We start from the raw sequence: 20,733 nt of genomic DNA, 5'->3' as shown, positions 1-20,733 counted from the left end.
AATACAAATGTAGTTGGGGCTGCAAGGGATCAGACAGGTAGGTGTTCCAGTGTACGCAGAAAACTTATGGCAAGCATTATGTTAGAACCTGGGACTTGTGAAGCTGATATGAAGACTTTTCATCTTACAGGGTTAGTACATGTTGGCTACGGCACCTCTGACTGCTGGTGTTGCCGAGGGAATTTATGGAACCTGGGAAGGCTGTTGAAGAGATTGCTACATGATGAATTTGTGAGAGCGTGAGCTGAGCAACCTTACTCATGTCTTAGGACCATGTGGAAACTAAGCTCAGGCCAGTGGCTCACATGAGTAGTGGCAGAATCACTTCTGGTTGGTATTAAACTGTTCGGAAGGATAGCTGGCTGTTCTAGAAAGGGAAGGCAGACAGAGCTACTGGTTCTTTTTGGTCTGACCTTGGCAGATAGGGATCTTCATGTTGTCTCTGTGAAACTCCATGCAAGGATAGTGAGGATCTGTCTATTTACCATCTTTTTTGATTTCCAAGAAGAATGAGGGTTTTTTTTAGTAGCTCTTCAGCTTTCTCAACCTACAAAAATAATGTGGGGAATAAAAGGTTTCTTTCTAATGGGAAATTTGGTAAAGTTGGAGCTTCTTCCTTCATCCATACTGGTAGCGTTGGTGGACTGCAAGAGTTGGGTTGGCAATATTTCTACTGCTCTCCTCATCCCGCTGTTTTCTGAAAATCTCAGAATTTTAGATCCATGCTGATGCTATTTTTTTGGATTATTGTCTGTCCTCTTTCTTCAGATGGAAGTTAAAGGCATGTAATTCTTTTGAAAAAGTACTGAATGCTGATTTGGAAAGACTGTTGTGATGACCTGTTTTCCTACAGGCAGCAGTAATCATGACCTTTGATCTTTATGCTTGTGGCCGAGATTTTTCAGACGTTCTACATAATTCAGCATTATTTTTTTATGCTATCCCTTTTCATTATTCTAAAGCAATGTCAATTTTGGATTCTGTAATTTAAAAAAAAAAAAAAAGTTGAGGCTGTGCAGGTCAAATAACAAGGGAGAACTGAATACCCAAGTCATCGTTACTGGGGTGGAAAGTGTGAAAGTATGTAGGCTTGGTATTATAGCTGAGAGTAGTCAGCAAAGGAATGAGATTTACATTTGGGAATGACCTTGAGCATTTCCTTTTCTCCAGGTTCTGTAAATCTGGAGAGGAAAGTGATGGCTTTGAAAGTACCTCCTTGTTGCTGATTTTCAGCACGTCATGGTGCAAGGAGCACTTCACCCAGCATTCAGGGAACCAGAGAATGCTGTATTTACAGCAGTCATCATGTGGGAAAGGATTGAGGTTTCCAGCTGAAGGAGAGGGAACAGTGACCACAGAGTAAAAGCACCGTGAAATTGCTCATTTTTAGCCTTTGTTCCACCCTTGATGTGATAAGGTACAATCCAAGCCTGGATGTAAGGTTACTGCCATCAAGAACAAAAAATAGATGGCTTCTTAAAGAAACAAATTTACCATGTGAAGTTACTAATTACACTTTAATGATAGTCAGGAGGGCAAAAAAGACCAGTGTTTGCATAAAGCATGATAGGCATGTTTTAAGTCAGGTCTTGCTCTGCTGTGTCTTGCTTCCTCTTGCTTCGTTCCCAAGCCACACTCTTTTTACTCATTCTTTTTTTTTTTTTTTAACTCTTTTTTTTTTTTTCATCTGTGACATCTGCTTGGAGCTTGTCCCTCCTGTGATACCATACTACTTGCAGCTGTTCAGACCTCCAGCTCTGAGCTGTGCATGGGGTGCCCTGAGCATACGGCCTTTTTGATGTGTGATAAAACAGAACCAAGCCACTGGGGGTATGGAGAGGGAATGCAGCAGAATATCAATAAACCTGTTCTGAACAAAGCTGCAGCTCTGTGGTGGAATAGACATTTCACTGAAGTGTCAAGTAGATGGATAATGTATTCTAATTAGGGACTGACTGATACCCTGGAACTCGGAGACCTTTGGAAATAAGATCCAAAATGCTAACTATTTTTGTAGTGTGTGTTTATTTTGCATTTGTTTAATGCCTTGAAACGTATTTGTTGCAGGAAGCTATTTATTGAGCTATGTGATCTTACATTGCAAAAACTTTTAGCTATAAAATTGCTTATTGCCTGTTTTAAGGACCTTTGAAATTTGTACATAAACCTCTTGAAGTTTGCTGTATGTTGTTAAAATACAATATTGTGTTTGCTACTTATTGCTCAGTATGTGATTTTGAACAATAAGCTATAGTGACATCAGGAGCAATGGTTCTGTGGGGTTTTTGTTGTTTGTTTTGTTTTAGTTTCCAAAAGTGTTGCACTTGCAGTGAAGAAAATGAGCCAGGTTTGTAGTCTGTGTAAATTGGCATAGATTTATTGGCTTCAGACCTCTGATGCCATTTCTCCCTAGAAGAGGATCTGAGCCTATATGTGTGTGTATGTATAGTACAGGCACAATATATTCAGAACTAGTGCTGAAGTTCCTAGCATACTGCTAAAAATATTGTGCAGCCTTGGCTCCTGCGAGTCCCGAGGGATAAATTGATTTCTTGGCACCTGTGTGACCTTAGCCAGGAGTTCATTCTAATTCGATAAAGCAAACACTGAGAGTGGCAAAAATGGCTTGCAGTTACTTGAGTCTCTTCTTTTCTACAGGTATCAGCAGGATGACATGTTCCTGAAACCAGACTGATTAAGGAATTTTAAATAGTCTATTTTCTTGTATAATTGGAATGTCTCAATTTCCTCCTACAGAAGTCATGGAGATATGTTTGCCTGAAATATTTCTAAAACCTTTGGACCCCATAGTGACAGAGCTTGAAATTTATGTGGGAGATGATAATGATTGCTAGCTAGTGCAATATTAAAATATCACCTTTATTTCAGTACAAAGGTGGTTTCCAGATTTATTGCAGTGTCACAGAGTTATTCTGAAGCATAGGATATAGTGACCAAGGATGTGTGTGTTTAAGCAACTAACAGATAAATTAGACAAAGTTTAGAAGATTCAGGCTTGAGACTGGGAAGTGGATTAGATTTCAAATACTGCATCACCCAGAAACTGAGTGAGGCTGCAGCTCTCCTACGGTATTTCACAGATCTGTAAATGTTTTTTTAAAGATGCTCAATCCAACACTTAGCTGGCTATAACAAGGACTTAAGGGAGCAAAAGGCTCTTTTTTCTTTCTTCTTTCTTTTGCTCTGTTGCTTCATTAGCTTTGGGAATGCTGGTTCCATTACTGTGAGTTTTCCTGTATAATTTAAGAAAATAATGAAAGCATGCATATTTTCCTCGGTGTTCTTGGCATTAAGTCTGTCTTTAGATTTGTTTAGCCTCTTTTTTTATACACAGTGTGGGCTGGTATCCTTTTGAATATTTCAAAACTGTAGAAATTGGTTTGGGTTGTTTTTATTCAAGATAGAAGTTTATATTTTTTTTTTTTTAAGATTGAAACATGAAAATAATCATTGCTACAATACCTAAGTTCCCATTGCTCTGTGGCAGTGGTTTTAGTGCATGCCATTTCACAAAAATATCAGTGCTCCATGTTTGCTTTCTTCTCTCACAAGCATCCATAACAAATACTGTGCTGTTGTGACATCAGAATGAGGTGATTTTTGTGCAAATAGCACTGATATGTAGTGCTAATTTTTGCATTTTCTCTTCCAGGATCAATAACTGTTTCATGCTTTTGTTCGATAGGGATGGATTTTGGAAGGTTTCCCTGAAAATCAGGAACAGGCATGGATGCTGCAGTCATCTGGCATCATTCCTAGGCATGTTGGTAAGCAGTACAAGTTTTGTGTGTGATTGCATCCAGTAGGAAAGACTAGAATTGTTTCTCCCCAAAAATCCTTGATGAATTCAATACTGATACTGAAGACATCAGAATCACCAGACAGCAGAATATTTCAGTATGGTTCAGCTTCATTCAAAAACTTGAGGTATCCTGTGAGATTTGAAATCCTATCGTTCACACGTGAGCCCTTACAAGTTAGAGTTCTGTAATATTTTCTGTTAAAAAAAAAAGAAAAAAAGACCACTCCAGCAAGTGTCTCCAAGCAGCTTCTGCTTCTGTCCTAGGAGTGAGTCCAAATTTTCTGTGATTTCAATCTCTAGAAATCCTCCAACCAAAACAATTCCTCATGTACTAAAAACAAATTTGTCCTTCTGTTGATTTAGAGAATGGAAACTTAACAAGCTTTACTCCACTAAGTGAAGCAGAAACATCATGATTTTAAGCTTGACCTTCCAGAGTATGGGTGGATTCTGGCTTGATTTGAGGGGAACATTTATCTTTATACTTACAGCAAAGTGCTGATAGACAAGACCTTGACAGCTGCCTTTGCCATCTAGAAGCAGCCAGTTGTCCCACATTAATATGGGTAGAGAACCTACGCAGAATGTAAGAAACTGTTATGATTGCGTGGAATACAGCGTAAAAGGATAAATGTAGAGCTTGGCAGTGGATAGTGAACTTGCTGGAATGTTAGTGAACTTGATGAATTGTCACTTTGGATTTGATTTGGATGAAATTCAACTGTTAATGAAGAATTCAGAATCACTGCTATAGAGTTAGGCAAAAATGTTTAATGTCTAGTACTTGCATGTATTTTTAATATAGCTAATAACATCTGAAGTTGAGTTTTGCTCACAATTATATCTGTGTAACCAAGACCTGAATGAGAATCTTAAAGCTCAGTCTGTCTAGTTAATCAAAAAGAAGATTGAGAGGAGATGAGATTTACAGTGTATGAGTACCTCAATAGGGAGAAAATCAACTGAAAGAGGTATTTGATTCAGAGAAGAAAGTCGTAAGAACAGCTTGTTTGAAACCTGTAATCAATGCACTGAAAATAGTAATTAAATTACAGTGTTTAACTGAAGATGATTAGCCGAAAGCAACCAAGGGAACTGACAGATTCTCCATCTTTTCATGCTTTCTAATCAAGTTTGAACACTTTTCTGTGAAGTTATCAAAAAAAATAAGTTTCCCTGGTCTCAACTACTGAAGTACCTGAGTGGAAAGTAATTGTGGCATAGAAGATAGTCTTGAGTGATCTGGGGGTACTTCTATCCTAGGCTCCAGATACAATGTAAATGAGGGAGAACCTTGTTAATTGGTATGGATGATGGGGACAGGCAGTACTCATGGGTACTGGACTGGATTAATTTATATTTTATCCCGCTGTACTGTATAGGAGGTGGAGAAAAATTCTCATTAAAAGTGAAGTAAAGTATTTGCAGGTAGAATACTGGGAATGGAGAATGAGGCAAACGTGCTTGAAATACGTTCATCCATCTTTAATACTAGGACACATCTAAACAGTTATGGGAAATAAAACAAGTAACTAACAAAAGCTACACTTTTTTCTTTTTTCTTCTTTTTTTTTTTTTTTTGGTACCTAGTTGTGCTTTGTGCTCCAGACACTGTGCTGATTGAGAGGAACAGTGGGAAAAGGCTTGATCCCGTCACAGAAGGTGCAGTATGTTTCTTCCTGGTCTCCACTAGAAACTGGAGTGTTGCTTGGTCTCAGAAACATTGTAATACCAGTGGGATTAAAATTTAAATGATATCCATGTAAGAACTAGTAGGAATTTCTAATTATAAATTTAAACTGTTTGGAAAAGGTATTTCTTGACGTTACATTATTTTCTGTGCCAATAAAATATGGGAAAATGTAACGCTTGATATTGAGCCTGTGAACAGTAGGCTATGGCAGTACAGCATATGTGAAGGTAAAATTGCATTTTGCTGTGCATCTTTGCTAGATCCTGTTTTTTTTCTGAGGAGCAGGTATGCTTTTAGGGATCTTCCATTAAATGACTGTCAAATAGGCTTAGCTCTGTATTGTCTGTTGAGTGTCATTATCAATCACTCGTCACAAAATAAAATCCTGACATTGGTCAATTAAAAAATCACATTCCTTGTTTTAGGAGTGGAATTAGGAGGGACATTCTTAACTAAAGAAATGGATTTTGTTTGCTATGAAGGAGGTTTGCCTATAGAAGTCCTTGTTTAAGGTTAAGACTGAGAATTTGGAGAGCTGTCCCTCGTTCCTGGTTTTTACTCGTCCTGCTGTCTTGGCTACATGGGTGGGCAGTTACCTTGGCCACTTCCTCTCTGTGCATCTGCAGAGTAGTAGTCAGCTGTCAGTACAAGTAACGAGGGAAGTGCACAGATCATCGCTTGTGCCACCAATCTAAGCCTAAAGATAGGTTGTGATTTTGTTTAGGAAGCCTTCTGGAGCTGAGCAAGGCCTATTAAATCATCCTCTTAGTTCCTAATCAGTGTCTGACTTCTAGAGGTGTACCATACGACCTTCGACTGGCCAAGCGATCCGCTGGTACAGCAGCGTTTGGTGGAACCAGAAGATCTCTCTGAACAGGAGATGTCAACGAAACTGCTGGAATATCACAGAAACTTCCCTGAGGTTTTCCAGATCTACCAAAAAATTTTGAAATCGATCAATGCAGACCAGCCTTGCGTGGATGTCCTATCACAGGGTAAATGTGTACCTTTATGGCAAATCTGGTAGTTGATAAACTCTTATTTGAAAGGTAGTTCCTAGCCATTAGATACAGTTTGTAGAATTAGTCAACACAGATGGCTCCCAGCTGAGTTGTTTTCTCTCTAGTAGAGCACTTAGGCTGCTCCTAGTAATTATTTTAAGGGACTAAAGTGCAGATAACTGGAAAGTCTTAGTTCCACAGTCCTGCCAAGGAGCAGCTGACTCAGTAGAGCAAATGTCACAGTTATTTCTGCAAGAGTCTCTGCTAAAAGGCTGCGTTGTGGCTCAGTTGTTAATCTCCCAAAGGGCTAGTACCTTCCACAAGTCTGATAACAAGAAGCAGGAGTAGTTCAAAGCCAGTAACATTTCATTATTTAAAAGCTGTTTGTGCTGGTAGATTTTCTGTTCAACAATTCTTGTTTGCCTTTGCTTGACTGTAATGCAATCTGAGTTTTAATGTTGATCCTTCAAGAAGAGAATAAGGAAACTGCCAGGAAGAACAATTGATAATGTACTTTGTAGCTGTCAGCCTGTAGATGATCTGTTATATCCCTGTAATTTTGCATCTCAAAAAGGTCTTTTTTTTATTAACGAGTGCTGCACTTTTAAGATAAACAAGTAGGAAGTTTATATTCCGAATTTACACATTAATTACCTCTAAATTACTTAATTAAATTTAAAAGTTCATATCATCATTCATAAAGAATTCATGCCTTGAATTGTAAATAAAAATGTGAGTGCCTGAATATTAATTATTATTAATTAATAATGTAGTGAGATAAATTGAAAACCGGAATGAAAAAATCCTCTCTAGATCTTTTTTCTGCAGTGCATCAAGCAGCCAGATATTTTTTTTTAAAGAATAATTAGATGTGGAGACTGTCTAGGGGATCATTACTCCTAATTAACTTGGTTATTTACTGCAAATTAAGCATCATTTGTAAGCAGGGTGCTTTGCCTGTAATGTTTGTGCTTTTCAATACACTGGGTTATGGAAAATGTGCAGAATAACTAGAGCACTCCTCGGGTAGCTGATGCTTGGTGTTTAGGAAGTTATGCAGCAAACATACTATTTTCTGTTATAGCTTTCCAGGTCTGTTGTTAAGTATTGCTACAGATAGAGTTAAAAACGAAGATCTCTCATCAGTATTATTATGGATTGTTTCATACAATTATAAAATTGTGTACACTCTTAAATTGGGATGGAATTACTGCTAATGTATGCTAGGATATATGACATCAAATTCGTCGTATGGTGTAGCATCCCAGTACAGCCTGTGGTGCGGGAGAAAGACGTATACGATCCTGCGTGGTTGCACTTTGAGTTGGTTTCTCAATACTTCAGGTTCATTAGCTAGAAATAGCAGGGCTGGAGTTTACTGGAGATGCTTCTTTATCACAGAAAGATGTTATTATGATACCAAGGTGTCTAGCAGAGAGTCCTCAGGAAAATTATTCATTTGATACAGCAGTGTGTTAACAGTGCTAGTTAAAATACTGGTCTTTATGATGTTCTCCATCAAGCCTTTTGTGTTTTTTTTTAGTGTGGGCTTATGATTAATAGAAACATTAATGTATAAGCCTGTTATGTTTGTTAGACTGAAATACCATTTTATTACAAGGACTCTTTTATTTGAACAGAAGATGTCTGGGCTAACACTTAATTGTATCCCTTGCAATTACAGAGGAAATCAACGTGTGTGTAGGTGTGCCCATGCCACTTTAATCGTGGGTAACAACGGCAATCAGGATGCAGTGGCTTGAAATTTGGCCTTGGTGTTTGAATCTATGATCCCTGGAAAGCTGGCACAGCTTGTGCTGATGCTTGGGCTGCTCCCCTCACTAGTGTTAGCCGTGAAAGGGGCGTGGGGAGTTAGAGTGTTTGACTTTGTCTGATTAGGATGCTAGTTTGTCCTCAACTGCCAAGCTGTGTCTTCTTTTAGCTTCTTGGTGATCTATCAGGTTCTCTTTTGAGATTCTAACAAAGTTTAGATCTCTGTAATGCAGCAACGTTGATGATGCTTCGCGTGTTCTGTGGTCTTTTCAAAGCTCTTATAATCTGTAGATTGACCTGAATGGAATATTTCTTATGCAATACAAAACGTAGAAGACTGATGTCCAAAAAACAGACTGAATTGGACAGAGAAGCTCAAATAGCCTTTACATGTTATGCAAAAATGATGGACAAAAAAATAAAGTCATACTCAGTTATGTGTTGTGACATCCTATGCTACAAGTCTATAATATTGTAATTAAGAGTCTGTTAATCACACACACACAGCTGGATAAATGTCATACTAATTTAACATCTTGAGTTTTTACACTTAAATATTTGTTCAGAAACTGCAGAGAGTATTGAATGTAATTATATCCCTCTATAATTTGCAGGGTAAAATTGTACCTATCAAGCAAAAATTACTTCTGCTAAAAACAACATAGTAAAAGAGCAATTATTAATTGAATCTGCTCTTTAAAATGGTTTGACATCTACTGATGAAAGAAAGTATTGGAGCATAACGATAGTAAGATTTCTAAAGTGCCTCTCAGTGCAAGTTGCTGACGTGACAGTTTTATCAGAGTCCTGATTTTGGTTGGAGTGTCTAGATGTTTCAGTGATAAAATAAAGCATCAAAATTAATCAATGTTTATATTGTGGTGTGTGGGGTTTTTTTTTGTGGGTTTTTTTTTTTGAAATAGAATATAAACTGTATGTCTTGCCTTTCTCCCATGTTCTAGTTCTTACCTTTGTCCAAACCCGGCACCGATCAGCTGCCCCCTTTACACCACGGATTCTCTTTTGTGGACCCCCAGGCAGTGGGAAGAGCCTGCAGGCAGCACTAATAGCTCAGAAATACAGTGTTGTCAACAGTAAGTTCTCAGTAAATATGCACTTTGCTCAATTCCCTCTTTCACTCTTTTTGATCATTTGTCTTTTGCTGTCTGTCTTTCTTACTTGCTCATAAAATTTCTGTGTTTGTCCATTGCTGTGGATGTCAAATTTTTGAGGGAAGTGAAAAGTATTTCAATGAAGAAATATAAGCCAATAGAGCCTATATTCTGTGACAAACCAACTCTAACATTTTTTTAGTCATCATTTTTTATACCCTTTACATCAGTACTTTTCCATGTTAGATTCCTGTCATGCTCTGAATTCTGTGGATCAGTGGATCATGAGCAATGTCTTTGCAGTTTCAGCTGTCTGACCAAAATTGGGACACTTTTAAAATAGAATTTAGTCTGAACTTTAATGAAGACTCAGGTTCTGTGCATCTGAAGTAAGGAATTAGGAAAGGAAGCAATTATTTAAAAGTGCATTCTCATTCCTTTGTGAAGGAGGCCCAGAAAATTCCATCCGAGGCTTGTCCATGGTTAGTATGCTCATGTTAAAAAGTCCTGTGGTATGAATGCACAGCTTGGTGATAGGATCATGTGTCCATGTTGTATAATGTCTTCTAACAGTGGAATAGCCATAAAGTTTTTTAAACAAATGTCTGATATCTGTAAAATTTGCTGATTGGTCATATCGTCTTTGTTAAGTAAAATGCAAGTTTGTTTCATTAGTATTCTTTCAATGTGCACCAAAACAAGCAGAATTAAGGAGGTAGTGATTTTTTGATCTTTGGGGTATTCCTGAATTCGTGGAACTCCCTCAGTTGTCCGTAGTGATGTGCCAGCTGGCTGGTTCCCTGAACTCCTGGTGAAGTCATAAGATTTTATTGAACCTGGATTTGACTTTGCATGTGAATAATAACTCCAAGGCCTGAGCAGTACTTTTTTCAATTACAGGTTTAGTTGATCTGCTCAGAAAATAAATAAATTTTTTGATGTTTGAACTTGAACCTTCAGAAAAAGCCATGTGCTTCCCATATAATTGTTCCAACGAATGGCGAGATTGTGCAGTTCCATTAAAGGCACAGAAACAGCTTTGACACTGCCTACCTATCAGTTTGGGGTTCTAGGTTTAGTATTTTTGTGTTTTAAATCTTTACTATTATTTCAGTGTTTTTAAAAAAATGTGAATATGACTAAAATTATATCCAGTGAACTCGATAAAGGTAAATTTAAATTATTTTAAAATCTATATTACAATACTGATGAGTACAAGTAAAATTGATACGACGTTTGTCCTATCGGTTATTTTATTATTGCCGTGTTTTATAATTTCATATTCAAAATAAATATTTGTAGATTTATTCAAAGCTATATTTTTAATAATTGTGCAATCAATGAAAAATAAAACATGTTTGAATGTATTAAGAATTATCTTGTTCTCATGTTTCTGAATATTTTTTTTGAACTTTATTTCTAAAACTGCAAGTTTGGTAGTGTTTTCATCTAGGTCAAAATTTGCATTTTTTTTAAAGTAACTGCTATATGAGAGAGTTGCAGCTCTTTTTACTAAACACCATTACCACTGCTTTACCCGTATGTTGAATTTTGTTTCAAGTATACTGTAAACCAAATATTGGAAGAAGTAAGTATTGAAAACAGAGTCGGAAGACCATAATTTTTCAGAATAGCATTCAGCATATACTTAATTTCCAATTAGGCCATTGGGATTGAAGCACAGGCTTAAAAATTTAATCCTGTGTTTAAATAGTCTCATGAATTGGATTGAATTTAGGTGTATACGTATTAGTTGTGATGTTGTGTAACCCCTCCATGCCTTAGTTCCCTCTCTGCAAAACACGGGGCAGGACTGTTGTGTCTAACTCGCGTGGGGCAGCAAGACTCCATCACTTTGGTCAGAAGGTGCTACCAAAGCAGCAGTATTTCGTGTACAGCTGTCCTGACTAAAACTCCACATCTGCATCTCCTGGTGTTCCGAGTATTTGAAGTCAATGGTAGTATTGCATTAGCACAGTTTTTAAAATATAATTCTTACATGATCATTAAATGATCCAGGGAGTTACTTCCTTGAGCTGCGTATTACCCTGCACCTCCAGCAGTGCGGTTCAGATGCTGTTCAGCAGGTGTAACTTTATTCAGTAATTATAAGTTTATAGAAAGTGAAAACCGCTAGCAATCCCTTGAGTTATTATTTCCGAAACATATTTGATTAATATCTTTCTCTGTATCTCTGTTTTTAATATGTTCTTTGCCAAATGTATTCTTTTTTATTCAGTATTCTCCCCTGCTCAGTCTCTTTGCTTTTTACTCTGCTTGGCCAAGGAAAAAAAAATATCCTAACAACAAGCCCAAAAACCCTGCAACTTTTATTTTATTCAGTGACCTTATTCCAGTATGCAGCTTCTGGGGTTTTTTTCTCTTCTTTGTTGCTTCCTTTTTAAAATTTAACCTTGTGTCTTTTTTGTTCTTCCTTCCTGTTAGTTTGCTGTGGGCAACTGCTAAAGGAAGCTGTTGCAGAGAAGACAAAACTTGGAGAACTCGTTAAACCTTATATTGACAATGGATACCCAGGTAGGGCACGTTGTTGTCTCATTACACTGTAGTTACAAATTTGTGGTGAAAAATAAATTGTGAGGGAATTTCTCTTGGTCAGATTCTAATCTGAGTTACATCAGAGTGATACGGAAGTTGATTAAGTCTGTTAATTACGTGGAATTTGCAGCACTGCATAACAGAAGTTAGATTTCTAAGCTATTCAATATCTTCAAAGCAAATTTCACTGTTCCGGTCAAGTTCAGATTTCTTGTACACATTCCAAGATTTGAATTCCATGTTTTTATCTCTAAATCAAAATCACAATTCTGATATAGGTGTATAATTTTAAAATATTTAAACTGTTATTTAAAGCAGTAATTGTGTTTTGTTTTTATTTCAAGTGAACTATAATAAAGAGACTGCTTTTATCTGTGGATTTTGACTTTTGGAATGCTGCTGTGGATTCCTCTACTTTCAAGCAAATATTTTAAACTTAAAAATAAGGTTTCTTTGAACTTCATTTCTATCAGCGTTTTCGGTTGTAGGAGAGGACTACCCCAAAGAATGTCTAAGCATACTTGGCTTTTGGAAGGCTTTGCACTGATTGCAGATAAATCATAAATACTGTAAGCTCCTTAGGGCAGCAGCTTAAACTTCCATGTTTGTTAGTTGTTTTGCACAAGGATAGCTCTCCGTATGTGATGGATATGAAAAATTGTAGTTCTTAAGGATAAGTTGGGTTTCAGTAGGGTGGAAGAATGTTTATTTTGCCAAATTACAAGGGCCTGGAAGAGGAACTTTCAGTCCTGTTTCTGGCCACAAGCCAAATGGCCACCAACGATACAAATATAAGGAGGACGGTCTTGCTGAAGATTGAGAATTCTCAGTTAAGCTTCAGTATTAATGGAATTTTGAGCAAACCCCCCGACTCCGAGCAAAGAGAAATCTTCATTGTCTTTTATTTTTGCCAAGGAAAGTCATTTGGTGAGGTGGAAAGCTTGAAAGTGCCCTTTTTTTTTTTTGCACGATAGCTTAATTCTGAGACTGAATTACACAGGTCTGAAACATGAGCCTATAAAATTAACTGAGGTTCCCTTGGTACCGTACCAAGAGATTCGGTGCTTTCCTGAGCGTTTCAAAGAGACCTTTGGCAGCCTGCAGCTTTGGGCGTCCTGTCCCTCTGCCAGTCACTTCATCAAGCCACGAGGTAATACGTTTTAACTCTAAACTTCCTCTCCAGTGAATGGGCTGCATTTATTCTCAATAGAGTAACTCGGTGAGTTCAATGCATTAATTTCCTGTGGCAGCCACCATGTTGCTGGGACTAGGAGTTTATGTGGGAACCGTGGGAATGGGAAGCGTAACTTTCCGCAGCCTGAAAGAGAGAAGCTGGGTCCTCTGTGACATCGGCACAGAGATCTAGGAGAGGGTTTTCTGATTTAGAGACACTGCTGATCAGAATGGCCATTTAACTCAAAGACAAGAGGTTTTAGCATGTACTAATTGCAATGCATCCCAGATCCTTATGTATGGAAATCACGTCTTCATGTGTATAGTCTGCCTGACCCGAATGTGGCTACTTGTGTATGTGGTCTGACTCACATGTGGAGATCGTTTTAAGCTCTGGGCCCATGGCTTTTTCATTGGTATCCATTAATTTCAGAATGTTCGGTGTTTACTGTAATTTTACTTTATTCTCATTTCTGTGAAGTAGAGGACAACCACTGTAAATGCTTCACTCTCTAAATTTCAGTTATGACTGAGATGGGAGTTTGGATGATCTGTTTATTGAAAAATAGGTCTTCTAAGAGCTTTCTTTACAAAAATGCTCTTTGTATATTTTATAAACTTCATCTTAACCATTAAAGGAGATACCAAAAGCATTCCCAGTAGAGTAAAATAATTGCACAGATTGTAATTTTTAGCCAGTCCAAAAAATATGCACATCCTTAGTCCAGGGGAGCTGCTTTCATTTCAGGAAAATGAAATTGAAGTTGTAATTCCTTTCTTCCTCTGAAGTAGAAATTATTTCAGATTTAGATTAATTTTTTTTAATATAGCATGCAAGGATAAAGCTGCACAATGCTTCTGAATGTTAATGGGAATCATAACTGTATTTCTGTACATTGTGCTAAAAAATTCTCCCTTAGTTTTTGCTTGTATGCACGTTGGGTTTTTTTTGGTGGGACATACTACAAAATTAAGGACTGAATAAAAGTAAATATTATATAGCAATACCAGAAATAATAAGTTCTGTCATTTTGCTAATCCTCCTCTCCCAGGGATAACAAAGAATGAATTTACATTGTAAACACTAACAAGAATTCATTACTGCCCTCACAAGAGGCTTGCAGAAAATGAAAGAACTTCGTGTACTGAAGAGGAAAGATGAGCAAAGAATCCTTGCTGTCTTGCTATGGAGCTACAACCAGGTTAATCCAAAAGAAAGATTCTCACACTATTATTGACTACATTCAGTTTGAAGAAAATGACAATGGAATAGAGTTAGTTTAGTCAATAGCAGACAGTGTTATAACTGGAAAAGCAATTAGAACTTCAAAATTTTCATTGCATTTCTAGTTATGTACCAAGTAAGCGTAGTTGTTCCTTTGGGCAAGGAAACATGCAAGTGATGTTACCCCAGAATACCCTGGAACCAAAGACAGACCACAAGAAATGTTATGCTCAAATCATTACTAGTCAAAATGAAACTAATGCCATAAAATCTTGAGGGCATGCCTCATATATTCTTAAAATGCTTGCCCTGGGGACTGAGCTCAGTGTAGTTTCCCTTCTTGTGGACACAACTGATTGCAAACAGTTAGTCATTTAAGATACGCCAGCAAGGTATGTTGTGGTGTCATAAAGTGCCTCAAAACCCAGCTTATTCAAAGCTAACTCACTATTGAGTTACTGAGGCTGTCCACTGTCTCTTCTGTTCTTGTTCTTGTTGCCTAACTCAGATCTCTTCTTGGTTTTAGGATTCACAAGCATTATTTGTATTGTTTTTTCCTGTACTACCGCCTCATGTATACAACATGTATTTCAAGAGCAGCCCAGACAATTCTATTATTCACCCCAGAAGGCAACTCAGTGCATTCCCATTTTCTGTATTTTCTAGTGTTTGCTGCCTCATAAAGACCTTATCTCTTGCTTTATCAAACTTCTCAATTTTGTATATGGAGATTTATTTTGCTTAATGAAGGTAGCATAGATATTCTTGAGCCCATTAATTTTTTAATTCCCAGGACATTCTAGTCTACAGTTGGTGCACACTAGATATTGAAAAATGCATTTTCAGTGAAAAGTTCAGCAACCTGACTGCTTTCTGTCTGTCATAAATACAGAGTTGTTCTTCAGACAACCAGTCTGAAATGCACAGACTTTTCCTTTAGGATATTGTGGCTTTTACTGAATACTGGGCAATTGTTGCTAACTGTGCTCTGAGCAGAACATTAGCAGCACTGGAGTCTGAGACCAGTCTTCTGGTCACTAACTCCAGTTAGTTTTAATCTTGGTCACTAATGCTAAATTTAGCACAGACTGTTTGCTTGGGCAGCCTAGGAAGAGTTCTGTTTGGAGAGATGAGCGTAGTGGCCCGAACTCTTCCATAGGCCCCAAGACAGCTCACATAAATTGATTCATTCAGTTTGATTCCTTCTGAAATGTTGTGAAGAGACTGTTCCATAGACTGATCCTCCCTTTCTAGTAATTCAGGTGGTGGACAAATGATGCACATGTAGATAGCCCGTTCATAGACCCCACGGGCTTGATGAAGACCTTCATGAAGACTTGCTGTAATTCTGAGGAGGGCTAGACTGCCTTCCAGACCTGTTTTGTTGAAAACATGGGCACGCATTAATATAAAGTTTCATCTGCAGGATCTGTGTTCACCATTTTAAAGGTGTCTCTCAGAATTTGATACCTGGGAGGAAAAAAAAATGCAGAGAGCATATCTGCTTTTTTTCCCCCCTAAATATCTCTGGTGTTTGCTCCTTGAGATGTTTGTGTTTTATGAATGAAAACAGAAGCAGAAGCATTTTGGTATTGGTGTCATCACAAAAATAGGAAAGGTCATCAGTCAGTTGAAAAGAAACTTGCGTGCCATTCTGTCTGTTCAATTTTCTGTGTTTTCATGTGAAATAGCATGGAGTGATCTCTGCTAATTAATGTATCTGTTTGCAAGGCTGCAATAAATGGAGCCAAGAAAAGTGAAATGAGAGGAAAACAGCATGAAGAGCAGGGGAAAAAAAAAAAATTACTCCAAAACCAGTAAGAGTCTGCTTTTCAGCTGGGAGAGCTGCTATTAGTTTGGGTAATTGTTTTTTCCACCAAAGTGAAGATTCAGGTGGTGAAGAGCGCTGATTCACGGAAGACAGATAACACTGCACTGTTTGCAGCCTGTTAGAGTTGAACACACACAATCTGTGTCGGTTTTTCCCCTTCCTTTTTCTATTTTTTAAGTAGCAATATCTGAAGCTGTCCCCAACGGCAGTCTGCATGTGGGGGGTAAAATCTGGAATTCCCTAATTTCTCCTGTTTTCTAATAAGAACTATTACTGTACAAATGTAGGGTTTTTTTCCCATTATTTTAAATGGGAATGGTTTTAAAGGGGTGCTTTTTGGCGTAGCCTCTGAAAGTTGGGGTCCCCTGGTGATTGTGATCACAGCCTCGCTGAAAGCACTTGGGGTTGGGTTTTTTTTTTTTTGACGTTAAATTAATATTCTCATCACTGAGTGTGAAGCAAAGATTTGACAATAGAGCAGCTTCCTCTTTGTTAAAAACTTGCAAAGAGTTTCAGAGTTGAAAGGCTGAGTAAATCTTTCTATCTGAGGAGGTAAGCTTAGTGTTATTTCTTGTTTTTAGCAGCGCTGTACTGGTGAGCTGCAAGCTGTCTGAACATCGGAGAGAGACCCTTTGGGAGCTCCATTGGTTTTCAGCAAGCCTTTGCATGCAGTGTGTTTGTACTAGCTGAAGACAGCGCATGGCTCTCTAAATAATTTACAAGTTGATTAATAGACTCACATGGGTATAATTAGAAGAGGGAGAGACAGCAGCTACAGTAACGGGTACAGTGCTTGGGGGAACTAGAGACTTTATTTTTTTTAAAGAAACTTTCTAGGGTGCTGGGCGTTTGAAGATAAGTTGGGAAGAGCTCAGTGCCTCTTCTCTTTTGAAGTGGAAATAGGACAGTTTGAATCCGTCGAGTTTAATTTTTCACAAGCTTTAGGGGCCCTGCAGTGCAACTCCCTTTTTATTATTGAAAAAAACTCTCCATTTTTCTTTCATTTTTCACACACATGCACACACGCGCACACACACACAGAGCCCAAACAGTAGCTAATAAACAAATTGATTTTCTACTTTATTTAAGTTAGTTTTAGAACGAGGCTATATGTTCACCTATATATGCACCCCAATCACAGGTATACTGTGTAAAGTTATGGAGGTATTTATGAATACACCATACTTTAATTTATGCATTTTTAAGAAACCTTCACCTCTGTTTGACAATGCTTTTGAAGTAGCTCCGTTTTTCAAGTCAAACTTCTGACTTTTCCTCTGGGACTGCTACAAAGGTTTTTTTATGGAAAATAGGTAGCAGTCTTTTTTCCTACGAGGAGAAAATTGGTGGTCAAGAGAACAAAATAAAATTTAGATTTTTTTATTTCTGTTTTAGGTGTCCATATTTTAATAAAAGATGCAAGGTTATAGAATAGAAAGTTTTACATGAAGGCATATAGGCAGTAAGTTGTCATCTTTTCTGGATTTTAGTTTTTTATGTGTTGAATCACAATAGGATACATTAAAGTCTCCTTTTCCTTTATTTGGAAATCTATAATATATTTTTCTTTATTCTACACAACATGCAACAATCGAAATTGTCGTATCTAGCTGGCAGGTATTCAGGGCTGAAGTAACACTGGGGAGACTCAGTCTAGAAAGACATTTTTAAAGGCCATCCTACTAAAGATTTTAAAACTAAACAAAACCAAAACAAACAAAAAAAACCCCAAAACAAACAAAAAAAACCAACCAGTCTTCCCCCCACAAAAAAATTACTCCAAAAAAACAACACTGAATGCCAGACCAGACAAAATAAATGTGATTTTATTTAAGGGTCTAACGCTGTAGATTTCTGTAGCAATTGTGATCAGTCAGTTAATGGATATGGTGCTGCCTGATCTAAATTTTGCCAATCTCCTGGTTTTACAGCAGTATTCACCATTGTTATTGTTACTCGAGTATCGATAGTCCAATATGAGGCACTTGGAGTCACAGGGATAGTGCTGCTGAAGTCTGTGGGTTTGCATGAGCGAGGTGGTAAAACTGGTTGTAAGTTAGAACACACCAGATGCCCACAGTTCCCATTTTTGGTCAGCGGGGATCAATGTGCACCCCCAAAGTGCCACTGACCTCATGGATTTGAGTGAAGTTGTGGCCCTTGGCCATACAGGGCCTCGTGGTTGTCAGGGGCTTTTAAACAGCAAAGCACAATATAAATGCTAAGTATTAATCTTTTATATTTATTTTGATCTTTATTGCTGACAGTCATTCTTGGAAACATGATGTTTCCTTTCCTGCTCCTCTTCTTGCAGCACTAGCCCCTCAGCAAAGAGCTGCTGACTTAAATTCTGTTTGGTTTTCTGTTTGGAGTTTGAGATGGGGAAATCACCTGAGTTTTTATGAGAAAACTGGAAGGGAAAGCACATCGCATATTAGCAGCATCCCCTTTTATGGTCTGTGGAGTTTAACATCAAATTCGGGCTTTGGCTGTTTCACTGGGTGCCATACATACAGAATCAGGCTCCTGTATGAAACAGACTTTTTTTTTTTATGATGAGCAAAATGTTTAATAGCTCTTGTGTATCGCTTTGTATTCCTGAATGTCACTTCAGTGTGGATGGTAGGCATCAGGAGAAGCAGCAAGGGGAGACACAGGACTGGGAAGCTGGTCCTGCTGTTGGGGATCTAGAGCACCTGCTGGCACCAGCCATCACTGGTAAGGGACAGCAAACCCCTTAACGTCCTCTCTTCTCATCACGTGATGAATCAGTATTTGGTTTAGAAGTCCAAGATGGTTTTCACTAAGATTGTTAGACTAAATTTATTCTTTTTTTTTAATATTATCTCTGTCAAAAAGGTTTTTGTAGGCCAATTTCTGTCCTGTCACAAGCCCTGTGTTCTTCAGTAGAGCCAAACCAGTTTAGAAATAAGGAGAGAACAGGGAACTTGGTCGATAATGAAAATGATGTGTTAGCTGGGTTAACACTGAGCTTACTGTCTTGTGGTTCACTGTATTTTCTGTGCAGAAGCTGAAGAACTTAAAAGAAACAGTGAAATGTACACTTTGTTCCTAGTTTTATAAACTTGCAGGTTAGAAGCATCCCTGTGAGGGAATTCAGAGTAGCTTTTGTCTTGCAGATGGGTAAACTGAGGCAGGAAACCTAATTCAACTCGAGCCACGCAGATCTCGACCTCAGTGTCAGCCCACTGGATCATCCTGCGACTCGCTGGTAGCCTGTGCAAATACACACAGATTCTGACAGCATCGCGGGGGCTGGTTTTGGGGGAAAAAAGCTTTTTGTGTTTGTATGCTGGGTACTCAATTCGGACTGAATTTCCATTGCTAAATCTGAAGATGCCACTAACAGGTAAAGCAGCATAAGGGGCTGGAAACTTACCCAGTCATTAAATGTGATCAGCTGTAGATTCCTGAATCTCTGGCTTGATAACCGTGAGGAAGCACGATGCACTCCTTTAACGTGGAGTTCGGAAAGTCTCAATTTATCGTGTTATCATTTGATTGATGATTTGGGATCGTACCTGCTTTAAAAATGTCATCGCTTCCTCTTTAGAACAGCTCATTCCTATTTTAAATGGCTGAAAACCTCAAAAAAAAAGTAAATATTTTCAAAGAAACAAAAATATTGGAAATGTGGAAATGAAATATTTTATCATGTTATTTATTTTACTGTATTAAAATAAGTATTCTTATAGGAAGCCATTCTCAGCAGTGCTGTGTGTGTAAAACGAGCGAGTGGAGACTGTGTTTCTGTGTGAATTTGCTGTTTGATGAAATTACTGACTCCTTTGCAAACGCCACGTCAAGATTGTTATTTGTTACGTCGCCTCTTTATTTGCCGGCTTCAAAATTACCTTCGAAAACCAGGAAATCAGAGCAGCTCTCCCGTTTCCCGGGGCAGCCCGGCGGTGTCCCTCACTAAGGAGGACGGAGCGGGCTCCGTTTCCGTAAATTACTGCCGTTTCGGCGGGTCCGAGTCTCCGCCGCAGCGGCCGCTGCTGCCCGCCGGGCGGGTACCGGCTGCCGCCGCCCTGCGCTGCCCGCCGCGCCCGCCAGGTGGCGCGAGAGAACAGCGGAGCGGGGCCGCGCCGGGCGCGGGTGATGCCCCGGCGGGGTCAGCGCCCCCGGCCCCCCCCCGAGCCCGCTGCATCCGAGCCAAAAAACGGGCCTTTTCCTCCCGCCGCCGCCCCGCTTGGCACCGAAGACCCGCTCGGATTATTTTTGGTTATTTGCGGTTGAGCAGAATTGACTGCGCGCCCTGAAATGGCAAACCAGCCCGTTTTCGCACGTCTGGATGAAATTAAAATATTGATCAACGGACGTGATGGTGAATCGCTGTTAAATCGTTCTCAAACACGTTAAAAACAAATCAATACCGTCTCTGAGGAGCTTAATGTGGGCAAGGAAATAAAATGCTTCTCTGAAAGACTCAAATAAAATGGCACGTTGTGAATAATCCAGAGTATTATTGTTGAATAATCCAATATAAAGCAATAAAATGAGCAAATCTCATGCTTTGGGAAAT

General features: G+C 38.5%; 1 protein-coding gene across 1 annotated transcript in view; it reads left to right on the top strand.

The window, feature by feature from the left end:
* Window positions 1-20,733, top strand: part of AK8 (adenylate kinase 8) — a 71,494-nt gene that overhangs the window by 17,948 nt on the left and 32,813 nt on the right. Inside the window, exons 6-10 of the mRNA XM_086625150.1 lie at window positions 3,707-3,788; window positions 5,414-5,485; window positions 6,311-6,511; window positions 9,253-9,384; window positions 11,848-11,937. Coding sequence (XP_086481276.1) covers window positions 3,707-3,788; window positions 5,414-5,485; window positions 6,311-6,511; window positions 9,253-9,384; window positions 11,848-11,937 — 577 coding nt within the window. The remainder of the gene's footprint in view (window positions 1-3,706; window positions 3,789-5,413; window positions 5,486-6,310; window positions 6,512-9,252; window positions 9,385-11,847; window positions 11,938-20,733) is intronic.

This window comes from Tauraco erythrolophus, chromosome 22, assembly GCF_009769465.1.
Source record: "Tauraco erythrolophus isolate bTauEry1 chromosome 22, bTauEry1.pri, whole genome shotgun sequence".
Taxonomy (NCBI): Eukaryota; Metazoa; Chordata; class Aves; order Musophagiformes; family Musophagidae; genus Tauraco; species Tauraco erythrolophus.
The sequence above is the reverse complement of the archived record's forward strand: the minus strand, read 5'-3'. Positions and strand labels throughout refer to the sequence as shown.